The sequence below is a fragment of the Penicillium brevicompactum genome, assembly GCF_028827555.1.
Source record: "Penicillium brevicompactum strain IBT 35665 chromosome Unknown utg000005l_segment0_segment0, whole genome shotgun sequence".
Lineage (NCBI taxonomy): Eukaryota > Fungi > Ascomycota > Eurotiomycetes > Eurotiales > Aspergillaceae > Penicillium > Penicillium brevicompactum.
Window position 1 is genome coordinate 2274594 of NW_026623208.1, and position 20715 is coordinate 2295308.

The following is a 20715-nucleotide window of genomic DNA, read 5'->3' on the forward strand; positions in this document are numbered from 1 at the left end:
GTCCCCCTGAGCTGCAAATCTAAAATGCACGGACACTCTTACATAATGTTCCATGTGGAAATTAGAACCGCGGAAACGATTTAAGCTTGAATACATCGAACTTTGATTATGATACACGTCTGTGACAAACATACGTAAGTTACCGATACTCCATACGAAGACCAATTACTTCCAAAGTTCCTTGAGACAGCTAGCGCCGAACGCCCAAGCGTTTCAGCCCCATAGCGTCGCAAAATGTGCAAGCCACTTTAATACATCATCATACATTAGCTTGCTTCCACTGTCACACATGTACTCCGGCGCTATAGATTATGTATCAGACTGACCCTATAAGGCAAACCCAAGGATCATCTTCACAACCTGAGACCGGAGAATTGGAAAAATGTCCTTCCCTTTCTGACCTTGATCGTCATGGGAGATCGCTGGTATTAAGTTGATAAACACCCGGTGTCAAACTCAACAAGCTTCCTGGTACGGAGTAAAATTGGCCTTGACTTGATCAGGTAGTCGGTACGAGCGAGCGGTACAACAGCTTGAAAAGGTCCGCCCCTCCGGGCATACGTATGCTGCTGCGTAGGATATGTGAGGCGCGGATGTCCCGGTCGGCTTTAGGTATTTTTCGGGTATACGTATCCAGATGGAAACGATTACGGTCGTATCTACATACGTGGCGCCGCGCGGACTTCGGTTTTCCCGGACTTGTTTTTATCAGATCTAGAAGCCCTAGTAAGAAACTGGGTTGTATCAGGTCTGATGCTTATCAACGTTTGTTTCGGTTTGATTTGTTCCTTTGTATTGAGCTGCAAGTTTCATGATCAAAATGTGTTCTATGGTATGTAATGTTATGTACAGCGCTAGACAAGCTCGATGGTATCAACGCAAAATGGCAAAAGGAAAGTGAAAGAAATGAGAGAATGAACGATTATTCGTTCCGCCGCCGCAGGTGGTCATGGTCCTGTGAACTCCGCCCGCCGAGAGAGACGTGGTGGGGGGGGTTCGCGCTCTCCGTTCCACCTGCGCCAGTTCCACCAGGGCAGACTAGTAGTGGTTTCAGAACGTTTCCGCTCAGTCATGCCATTCAACGGCTCGGAAGACTCCTGGTCCTGTGCTCTGGAATGAGAATTTCGCATGTAATATCGGTAGAAGAGGTAGATTCCAGCGAAAGCAGGAATCGTCACAACAAGAACACAACCCCAAGCAAGTAGACCTATAAGTAATTAGTTTCGTTTGTTCCATTTGAGATGATACGTGTGCAAATTCTGGTGTGTACTTACGGCCAAAGTCCCACCCGCTCGAGTACTTGAGAGTCCCCGAGGAGTGTGGATATCCAGAGGGGTTGATCCAAATATTTGATCCCGGGTTATCCGGATCAATCCAGGGCACAGTGTTCACTCCAATAGGCGGAATGAACGGTCGAGCTGCCTCTTCACCCGGGAAGCCGTATCCCGGTGCGTCAAGGCAGGTTGAATCGGCGCAGAACTCGCGGAGCTCCGCTGACGGCACAAACGTGTACTTGGTCTCAGACTTGCCGAGTACATTGCCTTCATGATCCAGACCCTCGACCTTGGACCATAGATAGAAGCTGGCATTTGTATACTCAGTCTCGAATCCCGTCTTGTTGACCTTGTCCAGCAAGGTCCAGGGCCCAGTCATGTTCATCGCGCCGTAGAATTTCCATTGCTTCACGCGGGTCGCGCCGTTCCAGCTTACATAGAAGCTTGTTGGTGAGAAGGGATCGGCTGTCCGTGAATATGACCAAAGAGCAGGAGAGTCTGTTGGCATCCCGTCCCATTCAAATTTCATGGCGCGGTAGTTCATCACTGTATCCTTGGCAAAGGCGCCCCAGAACAGAAGATTGCCTGCCTCGTCGTGTTCTGACACAAATGGATTGTTGCCCCATCCGATGAAGACATTGTGGTTTTGTAACATCTGCAAGTTTCCTTGACTGGAGCTCACCAAGTCAGTCGAGATTGGGGCATAGTTGCGAAGCTGAAGGGCCGTCATTTCCACGTGGTCGATTGAAATGATCATGCCAGATGAGTAGGTGTGTGTTTTGTTGAAACCATTGTAGCCATTGTTGTAAAGCGAGATGAGAGTGTGTGTAGCGTTCTCGAATAGGAATCTCGCGTCGTGTTGCTGGGAGAAGCTGAAGTTGATATTGCGGAAGCTGGGCTGAGCGCCGTGAAGTCGCCAAATAACGGAACCATCTTTGCCAGAGATCTTGTATATGGCACAGGTATGACGTGACGAAATCAAATAGTCACCGTCTGCATTCTTGTCGATGGAGTTGATGTGGAAATAGTCCCAAGGTTCATGCACATTCAAGCCGGTGCCAGAAGTATCAGTATGAGACGGCCAAGTATAACTGTCGGACGGGTCAACATGATCAAGGGACCTCCATTCAAAAAGAACTTTGTTGGTCTCCACATCGACTTCCTGGAAGACACTCTCCATAAGCCATCCAACTCCAGTCTTAACGTTCCATGGCGTCATATCGAATTGTCGTTGTTGATAGATAGTCATCAAGGCGGTTTTTCCGCCATTGATCGGACGGAACTCATGCATGTCGCTAGATGCCATCCCTCCGCCTGGCTGTATGGATCGCACCACTCGATAGTTTTTGTCCATGATGATGCCATGCCCGCGACAGTATCCCTTTTGCTGATTTCCTTGAAAGAAGCATAGATGATCGGCGCCGTTATACTGGCACACGTGGAGGCCATGGGCATTCCCCGGGCCTGAGATACCCCAGCCGCTCCATACTAACTCCTGTTGATCGCGTGACCCGTCAGTGATCGGCAAGTCTGAGCCCCGCTGAATTTGCGACTTACCCCTGTGCTGTCGAAAATGTAAGGTCCGGGGTTTTGAAGCTCATATGGCGTGATGAAGATGTAGCCTGGGCTTAGCTTATTGGGATCGGACTTTTCGACTTTGAAGACTGGTGGGTAAATATCGGGTCTCTAGTGGTTGATTGGTTAGAGAGGGCGTTTATCGCCGCAGGGAAGATTTCTGGAACTCACTGATTTGAAGAAAGAGGTCTCTTCTGCTGTCACGGTGTTGATGATGTATAGCCCAACAATTCCAATCAGCAACAGCTGAGTGCTCCTCAACGAGGAGAAAAACGAAGTCACCATGAGTCCTGAGATTCTTCACATCCCCAATACGAGATCTGGGGAAAGCGACTCAAGAACGTAGGAATATAACGAAACATGTAGGAGATGTCTAGAGTGTAGAAAAACGCAGACGATAAGCCAGAGCCAAGGTGACCAAGCAGAGTACGAGTCTCACTCCACCTGTCACTGCACTTCTGCACAAGTGGGTCGTGTAGATACTAATTTTATTCGATCATTGGCTGATTACGCTTTAAAGCCATAAAAAGTGCTTAGTCAAGAGCACAACGACCAACGCCAGTCGAGCGCCAAGATGCCGAGTCCTGCTAAATTGCTTAACTTGCGGGGGATTTGAACATAAAATTCTGTTGTGTTAATCCCACTGCTCAGCCGTGATCGTCACCCCCAAGATGCTCCAGAATTGTCATCTTTGGAAATTACCCCTGAATATTCTGATCGTCTATTGCTGTGCAAAACCTTGATTCTCCCGTTTTTCATTGTTTCTTGATTCGCTCAATGCAATGTGTGGCAGTACATTCACTAAAGAAAACTACTAAGCTAGTGACTCTCAGGCCACGTCATGGCCGCGAAGCCAAAATGTGGCGCTCCGCTATGAACGTAAACTATCTTACAGTCCAAGCCCGCTCTCTGTATAGGAATCATCGGTTTGTTCTTTTCTTCCCGGTCTTCGGGGTATTGACAATACACGTGGTTGTGGATGAACTCCTCCATAATATCTCACCCGATCTCGATCTGTCAGAAACTATCTAATTTCATAACCATGGGACTGATCTGACACCCAAGTTTGAGAGCTCCGTGCTAGTAGCTGACACAATGTAAGCATTGTTGCGTATGCCAGTTATTTGGCTAAATTCAGGGTGGTCATGAACGCGACTGGGCGCACAGTGCTCTGTCTGAGCATACGCAAGCTTCCTTTGCTGCTGCATCTGGACTTAAAGCTGGCCAAACAAGAGTCTATTTTTGTAGTCTCTGCTTTGTTCGATTGCAAGTATACTCCCCACATGTTTGACTGGTCCGTATAGAAACCTCGAACGTCTCGTTGGATACGGAGTACGTAGTAGTTCTTGGTCAATCTTCCGCTGTACAATCTCATGCACTCCACCCCTCGAGTCGGATCTTCTGGACTATGCAAAACAGTGGTAACTATACAGTTATACAATGAACCTTCCAACCTATGAAGATCCCATACCCTTTCTAGCGAACATGCACGAGCCGACATGGTCGTGGTGCTGAGATACATGTACATACATTGCACTTAAACGTAATGCAATGATCCATCCAAACACCAAGCCTGACTCTCCAACAACCACGTGCTGAGCCGTCGAGATAAAGAAGGTCCGCTCAGGTCTTGACCTCGGGAAGTACCTAGCACATTGCAAAATCTGATAGCGCACATCGAATACAACATCCGCCATGCATGGTTACGTAGTCCCTTTAAGCCTTTTGGAGGCGTTTTCCAAAACCTTGGAAGTATGAACGAGAAAATCCCCGCTGACATTGAAACAAAAGGATCAGTCTCTAACAGCCGAGCCATGAATCTCGACGATTGAGATAAAAGGTAATTCATACGGTAACCCAAGTACAATACTCGTAAGACTCGCCCATACGTAACGTATGGATACGCCTCTCCTTGCCAAGACCTTAGCCCGGCCAAGCAATTTCCACGCCCCAATGACATTTGTCTGGTCTGAGTTCGCTTTGTTTTGTACGAGTACGGGTCTGGTGGAGAACCGTTCCTAGTGTTCCAGATAGTTGATGGTTGGATTTAGAAGGTGTGTTTGTTTTTCGCCAATTGTTACGTGCACTGAATCCGATTGCTATGTACTGTACGGAGTACAATGTGTAGTAATGGACCTTTCGAATGTAATGTAGAAATAGACATGCGACCAAATTACATAAATATTGGAAACCTTGGAGGCATGATCATGATTGGCGGCCTTCCAAGGTTTGTCAATATCCATGTGCTTGGCAGATCCATCTTTAGCAGTTCGGCGGTAAGCCTTTACACCCTCCAGGCTATGCGCCCCTTGCGTTTCGATAATGCACAAGGGACTGTACAAACAGGTTTGCCCCTCGATTTAAAGGTCAATGCTGGTGTATGTCCCGCATGACTTGAATGTACAAGTAGCTGCAAGTAAGAGTTTGAAATGATAAAATATGCGATAATGTATGATAGTATGTACAACGGTATTACCAAGTGTTCCCTGGTGGTCTTTGACCTCATGACTAGTTGTCAGAACAAGAGATATTAGAGATGGGTATGAAAAATGCAGGGTGTTGCAGGAGTAACACGCAGCAATCAAATAGCAAAAAGTACTAGGCACGCCTGCGTGCACCAGTATCCAACAAGAATGTTCAAAGCAGGGGGAATAAAGTAAGCCAAGGATATATATGCAAGGATGGACTTTTGTTTAGCGGGAGAAACGCTTGAACGCGACGGTAGCAGCGAATCCAGCAGCAAGAAGTGAACCTCCAATAGTGACGGCCTGGAGAGCAGCGTTCATCATTTGGTGGCGGTTGCGGGTGCTGCAGCGCTTGTAGAAGTCGGCCATGTCGTTTCCGCGGGGGAAGGGGGTATCGGGAACTTCCTCGTCGAGGAATTCGCAGAGTGGGGCCCAACCATCGTTGATGTTGTATTCAAGCAGACGCTCAGGGGGAACCATGCTGCGGACTTCAGCGACATGATCCTCGTAAACCTGCTTGCCCTTGCCCTGGAAATCGCCACGGAAGAAGGTCTCAAAGAACTTGTTCAACATGGGGTAGTACATGCCAGCAGCCCAGCTGAAGTTGGAAACAAACTTGTGCTCTGGGTCTGAGACACGCCAGAAAACGGTCTTCATAACGGAACTGGATATGATTGTTAGTTTTGATTTGGGGGTCTTGTAGGGTCGGATTTAAACATACGCGTGCCACGGGTCGACGTCACGGGTGGTCAGAATGACCTTAGCGTTGGGGTAGGCTTCGATCAATTCCTTTGCGAAAGCACAAGCAGGCCAGTCACAGACGGCCTGGCAGTCACCCAGAAGCTGGTCCCATTCCTTGCGGCCGAACTCGCCGATTCCGTCGTACTTTGCGTTCAGGGCATCGTGCCACATGAGACAGTCCGGCGGGTTCTCAACACTTGCGCACATCATGTGGTAGCACTTGCCATAGCCAAGACGTTCAAAGGCCTTGCGCAGAGCTAATGGGAGTGTTGGTTAGTTTACACAGTTTCAATTTCCTCGCGGACCCGGTGTGGAAAGTCCAATGCGGGATGTACTCACAAGCAGTTCCGGTACGACCAACACCCAGGGCGAGCACTTTCATGGGCACCGTGCGGTGGCACTTGCGACGGTCGATGTTTGTGTCTTGGGTGAAGACATCAGTCATGGGCTGAGGAGCCAGGTTATCGGAGAGCATAAGAGACATGGTGAACGTTGGTGAAGCTCAATTGGAAATTATATATGATAGTTAAGGCCGCTTGAAAGAAGAAGTGTGGCGAGGGGAGCGGCAGAGATGAATAAAGAAGGGACAGACTGATGGAAAAAGTCTAGAAGGAAGGGGGGCTTTTAAGAAGTTGATCTGGAGACAGAAAGGGTGAACCAAAAGAATTTAATGTCCCAAAATAAAATGTAATAAAATAAAAAAGACCAAAGAGCTAGACTGATCCCCAAGGGAGATCGATAGAGCGATAAGTAAAGTGGACTGTTCTGTCAGAGTGTTAGCACCAATGAAAGGCTTCGAACCACTCTTCATGGTCCAAGAGTATGTGTCCCCCGCGAGTGGCAATGTTCCCACTCATGTTGACTTCCAATTCCACGTCCCATTAGATCCGAATTGGGACACAGATTCGAAAATAGACAAGGCCACGAGTTGTACACGAGTATACCATTGTAACGCAGTATCAGTAGAGGGTAGTGTACGTTGTCCAGACCGAAATTCGTGAGGCGCAGAAGGCAAGACGTCACAGGCTGACGCACCAGGATGTCAGGGATTGTCAGGGGTGAAAGTTTGTGGAGTTGTGTATAAAGTGGTAAACAGCGTATTGTACCGAGTGCACCGAGTGTCGGTACCGAATTCTCCCCAATACCATACGAGTACGGTGTATCAAGAAAAAAAACACAACCGCCCTGCCAAGACCGAGATCCACGTATGCTGCCCGTAGGTTTATTTCCCGTTGATCAGCCACATTTTTGCCGGTTGAGCATAGACGATCCGTGCATGTATCCTTGGTGATTGGTCGGGGCTTGATTGACAACGCGTGGACTTTTCGGTGGAGATCTTTTTGAAACTGGGATTGTGGCGGTTAGAACATCACTGAGAAATGAGTCTTGGACAGTGCATAAATGGCTCTGATCTTTTCACCCAGTCCACCTGCTACGTGTACACTGTAGTCAATGTAGAGGGATCATGTCACAGTATGCCGTTGACGTTGAGTTTTGCATCTGCCGAGACACCGGTCCACACTGTTCCAAGGAGATCGGTTTCGTTCAGGGGAGTCGGGATCAGGAAAGCGATACGAGAAATTGGCGCCCCGCTCCGGCAGGTTGATTGCCTTTGGCTCGTGGTCGAGACTGTTGAGTCCCACCTGCCAAGTCCACTCATCCACTCCAACATGTCAATCAACTTGGATGAGGTCATTCCTTTCGACCACGCTGGGATGGGTCTTTTTCTCCTGGATCGTCCTGCCTATCACGGGTGTGGTTTTCCGCTGCACGCGACGCGGACTCGATGCCGTATTCACGTATGGAGTATATTAGCCAATGTATTGCGAGGTCGTTGGGAGGCTTTCGGAGAAATTGTTGTGGAAATTGCGGCTTGGTACGGGGGTGCATCAAGTCGGTAGTAATCTCAAGGCCCTGGTGAACATCACCACACTAGAGTTAATCGTCCCGTGTTGAGAGATTTTCCTTTCGGGGGTGTCCTTGGTTGATCAGTGGTGGCTATGGTAACATGTTTCCTAGAAGTGAGCAAGGATGTTTTGTGCAACTTGTGGACTTTCAGTCTATCCAAATCCATAGAAGTCCATGTACGGAGTATGCTTTACATTGTGGTAAAGTACTCCGTAGTCTGTATGGTGCCCCCAGGTCTGGGGCTCAAGGCTTCAAATCGTCCGTGCATAGATCTCAAGATCTAGTACTCGTACAAGATGTAGCAAAAATAAATATAAATGGATCAAAGAGAGATTAAACGAAGTAGGCCCTGTCCAGGGCCAGCAGCGACGGGGCTTCTTAAGTGTTCAGTGCCAAGACCTATAAAATGACGTTCGCCATCGACACTTGCGATCACCTCACCCAGCCATGACCGATTAGGAAAGCCCAGGGCCCCGCAAGGCTGATGTGATTTAACATTGCGATAGCATTGCGTGCTAGTAAGAGCTTAATCCTAGACGTGGGTGGGCACATGCCTCAATCAACGACATCAAGAACCCAGCGGCAGTGATATCGGCAGTTCTGAGCATAGCTTGCACAAAGCTATGTCCCGGACCCTGAGGGTCTGCAGTGGAAGGAGAATACGAAAAGCTTGGCATTCGCAAGCAGATTGGTCCGTGATTTCGACATTGGCCCCAAAGTGATGGCATGAAAGGTTCTTGTACTTGTATGATATCTCCAATTTCCGTTATGAACAGATAATATTGTCCGCCCAATACCCCTGAACTCCATGCAAATGACTGTTGATTTGATACAGGCTCGTAATCGATAAGGTGTACGCTGATCGGCCACTTTTATTCTAGCTTGTCCAGGTGCTCCAATCGCGTGAGAACAACCTGCTTGCTTGTCTCTTGAATCTCGCCTGCGAGAAAGACTTCGTCCAGGATGGCGTAGACCTGTGTGAAGCGGTATCAGTTTCGCATTCCATGTTCCATATTCCATGTTCCATATTCTGTCTCGCCCACGTGCCGTTTGTGGGGTAAACGGCAGTCGCACGCACCTTGTAGAAATTGAAGACCAAATCTAGCTCGCAAACGTTGCCGAAGAATTGGTCCAACACCTCGACGAAGAAGTGGATGGCTTCGAGGTATGCGAGCTCATTGTCATTTGCATCGACGCAGACGCAGAAGAATAAACCGGCGTACCGTCGGTACACGACCTTGGTGCTGCGGCGGAATTCAACAAAGTTGGACTGGTATTTTTGATCGCGAGGGGCAACAAGACGATGGACCTGGTCGTCGGTTAGATGGCTTCGGAGCGAATGTAGGTGTGGGTGGGATTGTGGGACGGACTTCGCCTTTGAGCTTCACTTTTTCCTCATCCTATGATGGAGGTTAGCGCATTCCAATCATGCATACTCAAGGATGAGTTTCAGCGAGACTCACACTGTATGGGGAGTACCACTTCGCCAGGCGCGTTTTCCCCCTATACCGTCATTAGCGTTGGATGTAGCCCAGGCGGAGAGCAACCCACTGGCGATTCTGAACCAGAATAAATGAAAGGACCATTGTGATGGAAAGCCAGGAATATCACCTGGTCAGCATTGATGAAACCACTCGGGGGAGTGCTGCAATAAGCTTTGATTGTTCTCCGCGGCTGCCGTTATCGAAGCTCCCCTCAGCCCCATATTGCCCGGTCTCACCGCCCAGGCAATCTTCTATCAATACTCGATGCACTCAGCAGGACAAATGGATAGGTCGCTCGTAAGATATGTTACTAGAGTCCTCGAGATTTATATTCTGATTTCCTTTCAGGTGTTAAGTTCAAAACTTCAAAACTTTCAAGAGCCACGGAGCTAGTATAACAATATATGCACACATCAAGAGTATCAAGAGTATCAACGGACATAAAGCGTAGAAAATCGTTAAAAGCTCGATTCACTGTGCAGTAGAGGGAGCTAGTGACATTCATCACTGCACAGGAAGAGCACCCATATTTCAATCCACCAGTTTCCAACACCATTATCCCTCATCCGGAACTTAAACGATTGAAGAAACTCGTCAACCGAGACTATAAGCGATCAGCGATGCACAACATGCACAACATGCACACAGTCATGCACTATAAGATTTTCACCCTTAAGAAAAACATACCGTATAACTCTGAGGACTTGGCGGGTCCATGAAACTCTCCTCCTTACCCTGAACCTGACTCTGTCGCTGACTCTGCTGCCGACTTTGGCGCTGGCTCTGCACCGTGCTCTGAGCCGTACTTTGAACCCGGTCCTCTTCACTCTCATAGCCCTCTTCAAACTCTGAGTCTGAGTCAGGGTACCACCGATCCGGATCTCCGTTATATACCAGATACCATCCGATCTTCTCTCCGGGCGCGAGCCGGTCCCGCAGCTCTTCCAGCGCCTTCGTCTCATCATCCGTTAGCCCAGAGCCCTGCTCGACGACATCTTCAATGTTCTGACCGCCGCCAGCGCCGGTGCCATCATCCGGGATCTCCATTACCCGTGCGCCGACGTAGGCATGGTCCTGACTGACGGTGCCGCTGGTCTCATCGGCTGGATCGTATTGTTCGATGAAGGAGAGCTCTGGGAGGCGCGGAACGAGATCGGCTTGTGTTTTGTGGAAGGATTCGGAGAGCAGTTCTGTCGTGAGGGGTTGCTGGATGTATTCGGCGGCTGCTTCTTCGAGGTTGTGTAGCACGATGTAGACGCGGATTCCGGTGAAGCCGGCGCGTGGCCAGCGGAATCCGTGGAGCATATAGACAGGCATTTTGTGTATATGCCCGTAGGCAGATTGCGAGAGAAGGGGAAAAAAAAGGTGGACGGGATCGAGGCTCGTATTAATCGACGCGATTGGGTTTTGGCTGGGGTCGGGTGTGCCCCGTGCGCAACGGTTTTTTGACACATTTTCGGCGCTTCTTTTTTTGCTTTTTGACCGAGTTACATTGTAAAGTGTCATTGATTGTATTCAAATCTGAATGATTTACTCCCTGTTCCTGGACGCTAGTCTTACTAGTTCTGCATGTCTGTCTGCACGTACATGTTAGCTTATTCCTTAAAGTTTGCCTTGCTTCACCATGACCTTTTCAATTTCACTGAGATCATTACGCCGTACTCCGTACTCTATCCTCGGTAGGTAATACTACTTCACGCTCGTTTTGATATAGAGACCTTTACAGTCGCATAGTACAAATGATCGATCACATGCTATAGGTCTGTTTGAAATTTGCAATGTGTTAGGTACGAGTGGCTATTCGCCAAAGGTCGACTGGGTCGTATTCAAATGTGATAGATCATGCTTCAGTAAACTCGGAAGATAAACTATCCCACGCCACTCAAAAATACTAGCAATTCCTTAGGCGAGATCGTTCAGATGTGGCTAATTCAAAATTTCAAGCGTCAAAGTCTACTCCGTACTCCGTACTGGAAGTTGAGATTCCGGGGCCACCGTTCAGGGCTTCCTTTTCAAGTCTGCAAATCGTCGTGTCAACTCATCCAGTTCGGGGATGCCGTTGCCACTCTTCTTTGCAGCCGCTGCCCCTGTCGCATCGTTATTTGAAACATCGTCCGTGTCCGTACCAGGAACCTTGACTCGAGGGTTGGGGTTATCGGTCCTAGGAGCAGGCGGCGCAACGCTAACAGGGCTGCGACCAGAAGCAAGTCCCCGCGGAGGCTTCGCCTTGTTCAACTCGCTAGTTTCCGACGCCCGTCGTGCCTCCGAAAAACTCGGCTCCCCCTGCTTGCCGGGTGTCTGAGGTAACTCAGGCTCATCACCCGGGACGTCATCCACATATTCAGGGGCACTTCCAAGCTCTTGCACATCCTCCTCGAGTCCATGCCATTCAACACCGTATGCCTTTGCGATTTCTCTCAAGTAGAGCTCCACAAGCTCTTGTCCAGGCGGACGCACGCGCAACCCCTTCAAAAGCCGATCGGGAACGCTCACTCCATCGACCTTGTTCTCCGTCGCGAGCATCCGGAACTCCTTTCCATATCGCTCATCCAGCATAGTGCGCAGCATAGTGAATTCGCGCACCTCATGCGGGAACCGTGTCCACGCGTAGAACACCACAACAGCAGCCTCGTCAAGCGCAGTATCCAAGTAGGGGTTATCTTCTTCTGTAATGGCATCTCCTTCTTCCGTGGCAATGGCCGCGCCAACACGCTCGGCTTCTTTCTTCTGTGCCCCGATGCCCAGCCATGAGAACCCGAATCGCGACCCGGTGCTTTCGCTGGCTGTTGATGCTGCCGGAGCCGTTCCTGCGGCGGCTGCTTGTGCTTGCGTGCGTTTCTTCAGTTGTTCCTTTGCGCGAAGGCGGGCGCGGGTACCTTGCTCGCCGAAGGCCAGTTGATCGAGCACGTTGGCGCGTGCGAGTAGCAGTTCACAGTATAGTTCGACCATCTCCATCACTTCCACTGCAATATCTGTCGCGATGACATTTTCGACTCGGATGCGCGCTGAGGCATCGCGCCCTTCGCTGAGGAGTTGGGAGAGCTCGCGGCGTTGAACGACAGACGAGGCTGTGTCTTTCTTTTGAAGGAGGCGTAGTCGGGGAATGAGGAGGCGCAAGGTGGAAACCAATCTGGTCTGGGAATCGATTGAGTTAGTCATTGTCTGTATGTGCCCAGGTTACTCCAAGGCCGCGCATCGCCGTTATATAGACGGTGCGGGGTAGGCTTGGAAGGTCCAGGCAGCGAGTTTTTGAATGTCGCTTTAGGCTTCTGTAAATTGTTCAAAGCAGTTTACAGGCGACTTACCGTTTGCGCAGAAGGAGGCATTTTGGAGGTTGCGAGGTGTGAGTTGGGGGAAGCTTGGAAGGCGGGGGAGCGATTAGGCAATTGATAACATGTCGATCCTTTTGATTTGACAACTTCGATCTTGACCTCTTTAGGAACTATGGAAAACCCAACCACATACCACATACAGGTTTCACATATCATTCTCCACACATATGCAAGTTGGGCCTTTAAGTGGGTGTGATCGAAAGTGCCGAATGGGGCGAAGAAGGCGAACGCGGTGAACGCGGTGTTTGGAGAGTGATAGTCGTCTCCATCTGCTCCAATGTCTCGATGATGAACCTCTTGAAACGCTCGGTATAGGCAAGCCACTTTTTGATCTCTCTTGTCTGTGTATTGCAACGAGCCTCGATCTCCTTCAACAGAGTGGCAAAGTCACTCGTTGCCTCGGCGTTGTCCCCATTGGAGACCGTGTCTCCTTCGGCGTTCAAAGGACCCTCTATACTCAATCAGCATTTGGTAGCTCTGGTAGGTATGCATATGAGAGATTTTACCTTCGTTGTGTTTCTCCATGTCGGCGAAGGTGGCTGATGGGTTGAAGACGGTGGTTGCAATTTGGAGAGTATGGGCCATGGCAACGTGCTGTTGAGCGAGTTACGAGTGAAAGATGGAAAGTCTTGGATACGATCTTTGCACATTGGTTGAGGTTGGTTAAAATGAGAACAGTTTGCGCTCTCAGCTACTTGTATGCCTCTAACCGGCTCTCTCCTGGGCGCTTGTTCAACACAATTGACATAACTTGGTATCTCTAGATTGAGATTCAACAAAAAGGAGTTCTTGATAATTCCATCCCTTTGTAAAGACTCTTTAGGTGTAACTACTTTCAACTCTGTAGATGGTGATAATAACCTATGATGTACGTCGATATCCATGACTAGGAAATATTTACCTGATCTTGTTCCAACTAATAGAACATTTCCTCTAGATGTTGACACCCTTTTCAAAAGACAATACTTTGATGATTCAAATATAGCTCTTATAACACAGAGTATCTTAATACTATTCTTAAAAGCCCCAATTTTCTGCTGTGGAGCTGTCTCTCTGTAGACTATATATAGGTAATCTTAGAATGTACATGTAGCCAGAATGCTTGGATTTTGGAAGGATGTGGTCGATACCTAGCTAGTCAATCAATATGTATACCAGGCGACGGCTACATATAGAACAGACGAATCAGGACTTAGAAGCCTTGGAATATATTGAGAGTGCATTTCACCAGGAATTAGGTCTAAGCTATGCCACCTAGATATATCCCAGTTCCTTTAGGACCTCATTCTCAAGTTTTTGCATATCCTCTCTAGTAAACACTTGACTTTTCTCCCCTGCTTTGCGGATCCAACCTTCACGGATGTCTGAAGATTCCTCGACCTTTTCCCTTTGTATCCACTTTTCCTGCACTCGAACACCAACATTTCGTGACATGGCTTTCTTCTTCGATTTCTCGATAATTCTCACAGCTTTGATAAACTTAGTGTGACACTCTGTCTGCGGTAATAAAGAGGATGTCTTTCCTTTGAACATGGTATACCAACTGAAGTACAGGTTTTCGCAACCAAGAGAGGTATCCTTGACACCGTATTCGTAAGCGAATGGGAAAAAGCCCGCCATTTCCCAGTCAATCACACCAGCCACCTCATATTTCCCAGAGGATGATTTTCTGACCAGAATGTTGCGAGGTTCGAGGTCATTGTGGCAAAAGACAACACAATGCTGGAGTTCATCAAGATCCGAGTGAGATAGATCGATCTGGCCGATATCATCGTATTCGGACTCAATCGAAAGTCCACCATCTCTCCCCAATAACTTGCAGCATGGCTGTCTCTGGTTTCTTTGGAGTATTCCCTCTAGGAAATTCTTGATATCTGGAAAATATCCAATTCCTGGACCACCGATAGCAAGAGGAGTCTTCTTGTCATTTGATATATACGGGGTTGTCCCAAGATGTTCATAGACATTCTTGATGTCTCCAAGCTTCTGAAGTTTATCCACAGCACAAACGACTGAGTCTACCAGCTCCAGCTGGTTGGTTTCATCAAGTGTGTTCCAAATATCTTCAAGCAGAATGGTCCCTGTAAGATACTCGGTCACGAGGTAGTTGATCTTCTTCGCATCTATGGCAGTCGCTGTACCAATCTGCTGAATTGACGGAACAATATCACCTAGTTGAAGGTGCCCTAGACTAGTAAGAGCTGCGACAGTGGCGAGACGACTTTTTGATATCTCCGATTTTTCAGTCTCGAGTCGGACAATAACTGGCAGTAGAACAACCTCTACCTGGACGCTGAAGGTGCAGGTATCAAACGTGTTCGAGATTATATTGCAGCTGCTTGGCTTGAGGTCAACCATACCTGGGAAGATATCAGAGAGAATGCTCTCATCTGGGACAAGAAACCGGTTTTCGGCAGCCATGTTGTGAAGGGTGAAAGATATGGAAGATAACTAAGGAGACAGCGATGAATACTGTCAATGAAGCAGAATTGAAGTAATTTCGTATTATTTAGGTAGCAGTTAATTCTCTATGTGGATTGGGCACATATGCACAGACTCCCTTTAACTGCATAAGCGAACTCGGCATTGTATGGTATTTCTGCAGAGGGGGTTAGCTAACTGGACTCGTTATTCAGTAAAAGGCTTTAAATGCTAAGCTAGTTGTTCTAGTTCAACACAAGATAATTCACCAATTAATATATAAGACTGTGTTGTTAAGTGACTTGTAAGTCAACTTATTTAGGCTCATAACATGTATTGACAATGAAAGAGATTTCTTCGATTTGTAGTCTCTGGCAATTGTAAGAGATGACCCCGAAAGCAAGATCAGTAGCTCAACAGCCCAGCTGAGTAGTTATCTTACAACTTGCAGAATATCGCACGTAACAGTCAAGGCTCAGTTGAGTTGACTTCCAAGGTTTCATCGTTCAGGAGAGTACTTTTTTGGAGAATTCTCGATCTCCATATCACAACGTCATCTCAACATTGATTGGCCTCCACCGGTGCACGCGGGTCACTTCCTCGACCTTGTCAAGCCCTGCCTCTACTTTCAATTCCTCCTCACAAATCTTCTGTTGCTCAATACTCAATGCCATCACTTTGTCCATTTTGACACGGATGGATTCCATGTTGATGACAGGGCTTTCGATTTCGGTGCGTGTTGCCTTGACCAGTTCGATGGACTGATTCAGCAACTGAAGGTTTTCTTTGAGTCGCTTTTGGAGGCCTAGGTGGTATTGTTCCCTTCTGTAGACATAAGATCTGCTTCGCAAGTTGCAGCGGGTAACATCGCCCGAAGTGTGATGGTTTTCATATATCAGCCGTTGGATGTCCACGTCTTGCTTTTTTATCAGCTCACGAGCTTCTTCTGAGTCACGGTTCCCCGTCAGTACATATTATAGTAGATAGAGCCACTGTCGCTGCTTGGGTACTAACCAATCGTGAGGTCCTCCAACTTGGCCATGACGACTTGCGAGTTTGAGTATGGTGGTCCTGCCCAGGGTTTAGGAAATACTCCAAACTTGAGAACACCAAGCTGAGTCCAAATCTCACGTCTGATACTTATGTCTTTCTATTCTTTGTTGCTTCTAGTGTCTATCGGTTCTAAGATTTGTATCTGGTTGGTTGTGCACGATACAAAGACAATGGAAAGTCTTGGCGCATACAAGACACAAAGAGTCTAAATCTGGCAGTTTAGATTCGAGTCCGAGTTGATTCTGAAACTTGTCTTCATTGTGCCTTGCTAGCATCCTTCATTGCACATCGCTCTTTCACCAAGTTTGCCATTTGGTCTCCCACGTCAGAGCCAAGGCTAGAGAACCCATTGATCACACCCTCACGATCACCCTGGCTGCTTTCCTGGCTCATCTTGAACTTGCCACCAATGCTTTCAATGGCAATCTCAATGCCGATGATGTTCTTTTTCATGATATCAATATATCTCTCTGGTGCCTCCGACACTGTCCAGGGTTCAGGCTTTCCTTCCTGGCCCGTGTAGCCCATCTGAGAAGTCTCGCATAGCTGTGAAAGATCATGAATCTGCTGTGACAGGTAGCTCGACGTCTCAGGAGACGCTGAGTCGAAGTAGACCGTTGCTTTGCCGTAGACCTGCACGGCGGAGTAGTTCCAGGTCGGCACAACCTTTGCAGTGTTGGGCTTTGTTTCGGTGTAGAACTTGGGAGTCACATAGTGATGGGCTGATCCGGTGAAGAGAATCATCACATCTTGCGTCAATTGCGACGGAGATTGTCCGGCGTTTTCCATGATGGCCTTGGCCTGTGGGTTCTGGCGGGCCATGTGCCCTCGAAGCTTGCCCTTCACTGGGGCATCTGGGTCGTCGCTGATTTCATCTAGAACCCAGGGAATGTGGCTGGACTGAATGAAGGGGTGAGATTCGGATGATATGGCCGTCGTTAAGATTCCCAGAGGACTTTGCTTGATGAATTCAAAGAGGGCTTTGATTGAGCCTTCGGCGTGGACTGCTCGGAGATACATTTTTGAAATGTGCACGAATTGAAGGAGGAAAACAAAAAGAAGAATGACTCAATATATTTGTATCTGCCCCGCGAGCATTAAGTACTTCGGCGACGAGATCGTGTTTTAAAAGGCGCCCAATCCTGGTGATTGATATGAGTCAAGTTGATTTTAATTCGTGAGATTTTCATGTCTCCACTCCTCTCAAGTTCCTAATTAGGAAGGCATACGCGGAAATTGGCCAATGGAAGCCTCACAATTAAGCTCAGTGGATATCAATCTAAAACCCGTTTAGGAACTTGATGGGAGTGGGAACTACATCTACTGCACCCAGCTGAAATTTCCATGTCAACACGAATATAAGAATCGGTACTGGAATTCTTTCAGAAGTTTGACTCTCCTCTTTCAAACCCCTCAATCTAGTACAATGTCGCCCTCCAACAACAGCCACCCGTCAACCAAAGCATTGCATGCAGACGATATCTTGAACCAAGTGTCTGATGTTGCACCTCCAATCCATCTCTCTACTATCTTCCGATACCCCAATGACCCAGACCAGCTTGTACCCTCCGAAGACCCCGTGGTAAGTCAAAAGACCCCTCACTCTTACCCATCCTTGTTAACTGACCACCACCAGGATGAATTCAACGGCAAGAACTATGTCTACTCGCGCGAGTTTGCACCAAACGCAACCCGCTTCGAGGCAGTGCTTTCTTCTCTGCTCGGTGGCAATGCAGTGAGCTACTCCACCGGTCTCGCCGCTCTTCACGCAGCCATTACATTGTTAAACCCGCGCCGGATCTCCGTCGGTGATGGATACCACGGTAGCCATGAAGTCATCGCAGTGGTATCCCGTTTGTCAGGTCTGCAAAAGCTACCCCTTGACTGCCCCGCGGAGAGCCTGAGTGATGGTGACGTCATTCTCCTCGAAACACCGATCAACCCCCTCGGGACAGCTTTCAGCATTGAGGAATATGCGCGCAAAGCGCACTCTCGAGGGGCCTTCCTGGTGGTTGATAGTACCTTTGCTCCGCCCGGCTTGCAAGATCCATTCCTTTGGGGCGCAGATATAGTCATGCATTCTGGGTCGAAGTACTTCGGCGGACATAGTGATCTTCTCTGCGGTGTGCTTGCTACGAAACGAGCGGATTGGACCAAGCAGCTTTTTGAAGACAGATTGGCTCTTGGAAGTGTGATGGGTAATATGGAAAGTTGGCTTGGTATTCGGAGTCTGCGCACATTGGAGGTGCGGGTTCAGCGAGCAAGCCAGAATTCGGCGAGGTTGATTTCGTGGCTTGATCGGGCTACGAAGATCTCTTCACCTGCAGCGGGTGGTGAGGAGGCTGTTGTCCAGGCTGTCGTGCAGAAGATCTACCATGCTAGTCTGCAGGATGAGCCTTGGTTGGAGAAGCAAATGCCTAATGGATTTGGGCCTGTCTTTTCCATCGTCTTGCATAAGGAGGAATTCGCGAAGCTTTTGCCGACTAAGCTCAACTTCTTCCAACATGCTACCAGTCTGGGTGGAGTTGAGTCTTTGATCGAGTGGCGAGCTTTGTCGGATTCAAGGGTCGATCGGAAGTTGTTGAGAGTCAGTGTCGGGCTCGAGAACTGGGAGGATTTGAAGGATGATTTGTTGCAGGCCTTCCGATTCCTCGTGGTTTGATGTCAGAATTAATGATCATGATTCATGTCGGTGTTCGATTTGTTGATGAGCCTTATAACAGAAGCCAGTCGCGACCCAAGCAGCCAATGTCAAATATCCACTTGGATGGATTCTCCGAGCCTAATTTCTCCCAATAGTTTCGCAAGATCTTTGCCGCATTGACGACATTCAAACAGCTCGTGTCCTTCCAGAATACCTCCAAGCATTCAACCAAAAAGTCTCGCTGGGGTTGGGATTGACACTCCAACCCAGCAACAAATATCGCCCACAGCACACACTTGAATAGGGCATCATCATCTTTCAAGACATTGAGCAACCCCAGAAGCTCAGATACCAGCTCGTCTTGCACTGTGTAAGTCCCTTTCAGGGCGTCCAAGACACGTCCGCCATATAACAAGGTGCCAGTTTTGAACGCCTGTGATAATGTACAAAGGTTGCTTATCTCATCTACCGATGGCTGTCTTGGGTGTTGAACACTCAGAGCCCATGCATAGCTGTCGAAAGTTTGGACAAGCTCCAGCATTGCAGTCGTGTCTTGTATGTGGGTTTCACGAGTGGCTTCTTCGGACAAGTCGGATTCCGCAATGGTGTCTCTTTCGTTGGAGAAGAATTGGATCGCCGTCAGCAGGTATTCCGGGCACCCGAGGAAAGACTTCTCAATTGCTTCTTGGGGTTGCACATTCTCATTGTTGACGGAGGTAAAGTCTGTGAGTGTTTTTGGTCGTAAAAAGGTTGCTCCCAAGGTTTCAATACTGGTGAACGTTAATCGCACGACTTTCAATCAACAGGAAGATATTTGGTAACTCACGAGTGAATCTGATTGGATATGAATCCCCATATCTCCTGCAATGTCTGACCGGGGCCATCATTGACTCCTGCTTGGGACTCGAGCATTGGGCGATACGATGTAATCAAGCTTTTAGCACCCTTCAGGTGAAAGTTCCACCCATCACCTCCAGACTCAAGCAAGTCTAAGAAGATAAGCAAGAATATGCTAGCCACAGTGGTGTCATTCTTCTGAGTGTCTCCAGCACCAATGGTGCGAGACAAAGCTTCCATCGCTTGGTGCTTAAACGATAGTGCATCGCGATCGGCATTGACGAGACCAGGCGAAGTCGGCGCCTCAATCTGACTGAATGATTGCCCCGTGTTTGCATGATGTCGTGCAGCAAGAGCAAGAATAGCCTTCTGCAAGACCGGGTCTTGTAGTCCGAACGAGATCAGGCTGCGAAATGGATTCCTGTCGCTGTCGTATACAATGAACAATTTGCATATGCGTTCGTTATCTGATTGGAATCAGTAAACTTTCGTTTCGGGAATGAATGACCTTACAATAGTCTATATAATATTTGGAAACCTGGTCCAGGTTCAACATGGATGGATCTGGCAATGCAGTCGGCAGCCGTCGGGTTCCATCGAAGGATTTCACCAACGCAGAAGCTGGAACATCCTGCTTTGATCGAGGCCGCTTCGCGTTCTTGGAAGCCTTTGGGGAATCATTTTGGTTGCCCTCATATGAATACCCTTGCATCCTTCCACGAATCGCCACGCCTTTGACCCACCTGAGTGGTCTTTTGTCAAAGCATTCCACTCCGGCCTTGGTGCATTTGGCGCATGGACTTCCTGACAGGTCGCATTGGACGCGCCGGTTGCGACATGTCCAGCATGGATTCATGTCTCCATTCGTGACATTGAGAGTCCTGGGATTGACGATTGGTCGGATCCACACTGGACTTGGTGGGCTGCTGACTGAGCCTGGGCCGGCTCCGAGGCCGGTTATTGGCGGAGACGATGTATACG

The 20715-nt window shown here is 48.4% G+C and overlaps 10 protein-coding genes across 10 annotated transcripts; 1 reads left to right on the top strand and 9 right to left on the bottom strand.

Moving 5' to 3' along the window:
• Positions 1-947: 947 nt before the first annotated feature.
• On the bottom strand, positions 948-3134 carry N7506_006707 (arylsulfotransferase family protein; the record flags this gene model as incomplete). The annotated part of the gene is made up of 4 exons (XM_056956000.1): positions 948-1207; positions 1275-2769; positions 2832-2960; positions 3021-3134. The coding sequence occupies 4 exons, from the start codon at positions 3132-3134 to the stop codon at positions 948-950; spliced, it is 1998 nt and encodes a 665-aa protein (XP_056810334.1).
• A 2408-nt stretch (positions 3135-5542) lies between these two features.
• Positions 5543-6539, bottom strand: N7506_006708 (sulfotransferase family protein; the record flags this gene model as incomplete). Its single annotated transcript, XM_056956001.1, has 3 exons — positions 5543-5978; positions 6036-6312; positions 6395-6539. 3 exons carry the CDS (start codon positions 6537-6539, stop codon positions 5543-5545), a joined length of 858 nt encoding a protein of 285 aa, XP_056810335.1.
• Positions 6540-8835: 2296 nt separating this feature from the next.
• On the bottom strand, positions 8836-10764 carry N7506_006709 (AP-2 complex subunit sigma; the record flags this gene model as incomplete). Its single annotated transcript, XM_056956002.1, has 5 exons — positions 8836-8937; positions 9042-9272; positions 9334-9363; positions 9443-9466; positions 10135-10764. The coding sequence occupies 5 exons, from the start codon at positions 10762-10764 to the stop codon at positions 8836-8838; spliced, it is 1017 nt and encodes a 338-aa protein (XP_056810336.1).
• Positions 10765-11445: 681 nt separating this feature from the next.
• N7506_006710 (IST1 family protein) lies at positions 11446-12773 on the bottom strand (the record flags this gene model as incomplete). The annotated part of the gene is made up of 2 exons (XM_056956003.1): positions 11446-12582; positions 12753-12773. 2 exons carry the CDS (start codon positions 12771-12773, stop codon positions 11446-11448), a joined length of 1158 nt encoding a protein of 385 aa, XP_056810337.1.
• A 188-nt stretch (positions 12774-12961) lies between these two features.
• N7506_006711 (uncharacterized protein) lies at positions 12962-13364 on the bottom strand (the record flags this gene model as incomplete). The annotated part of the gene is made up of 2 exons (XM_056956004.1): positions 12962-13230; positions 13286-13364. 2 exons carry the CDS (start codon positions 13362-13364, stop codon positions 12962-12964), a joined length of 348 nt encoding a protein of 115 aa, XP_056810338.1.
• A 669-nt stretch (positions 13365-14033) lies between these two features.
• On the bottom strand, positions 14034-15200 carry N7506_006712 (uncharacterized protein; the record flags this gene model as incomplete). Its single annotated transcript, XM_056956005.1, has 1 exon — positions 14034-15200. One exon carries the CDS (start codon positions 15198-15200, stop codon positions 14034-14036), a length of 1167 nt encoding a protein of 388 aa, XP_056810339.1.
• A 545-nt stretch (positions 15201-15745) lies between these two features.
• Positions 15746-16242, bottom strand: N7506_006713 (uncharacterized protein; the record flags this gene model as incomplete). The annotated part of the gene is made up of 2 exons (XM_056956006.1): positions 15746-16146; positions 16215-16242. The coding sequence occupies 2 exons, from the start codon at positions 16240-16242 to the stop codon at positions 15746-15748; spliced, it is 429 nt and encodes a 142-aa protein (XP_056810340.1).
• Positions 16243-16508: 266 nt separating this feature from the next.
• N7506_006714 (FMN-binding negative transcriptional regulator) lies at positions 16509-17273 on the bottom strand (the record flags this gene model as incomplete). The annotated part of the gene is made up of 1 exon (XM_056956007.1): positions 16509-17273. One exon carries the CDS (start codon positions 17271-17273, stop codon positions 16509-16511), a length of 765 nt encoding a protein of 254 aa, XP_056810341.1.
• A 406-nt stretch (positions 17274-17679) lies between these two features.
• On the top strand, positions 17680-18915 carry N7506_006715 (putative transsulfuration enzyme family protein; the record flags this gene model as incomplete). The annotated part of the gene is made up of 2 exons (XM_056956008.1): positions 17680-17835; positions 17890-18915. 2 exons carry the CDS (start codon positions 17680-17682, stop codon positions 18913-18915), a joined length of 1182 nt encoding a protein of 393 aa, XP_056810342.1.
• A 52-nt stretch (positions 18916-18967) lies between these two features.
• On the bottom strand, positions 18968-20590 carry N7506_006716 (Zn(II)2Cys6 transcription factor; the record flags this gene model as incomplete). The annotated part of the gene is made up of 3 exons (XM_056956009.1): positions 18968-19667; positions 19724-20201; positions 20248-20590. 3 exons carry the CDS (start codon positions 20588-20590, stop codon positions 18968-18970), a joined length of 1521 nt encoding a protein of 506 aa, XP_056810343.1.
• Positions 20591-20715: the final 125 nt, after the last annotated feature.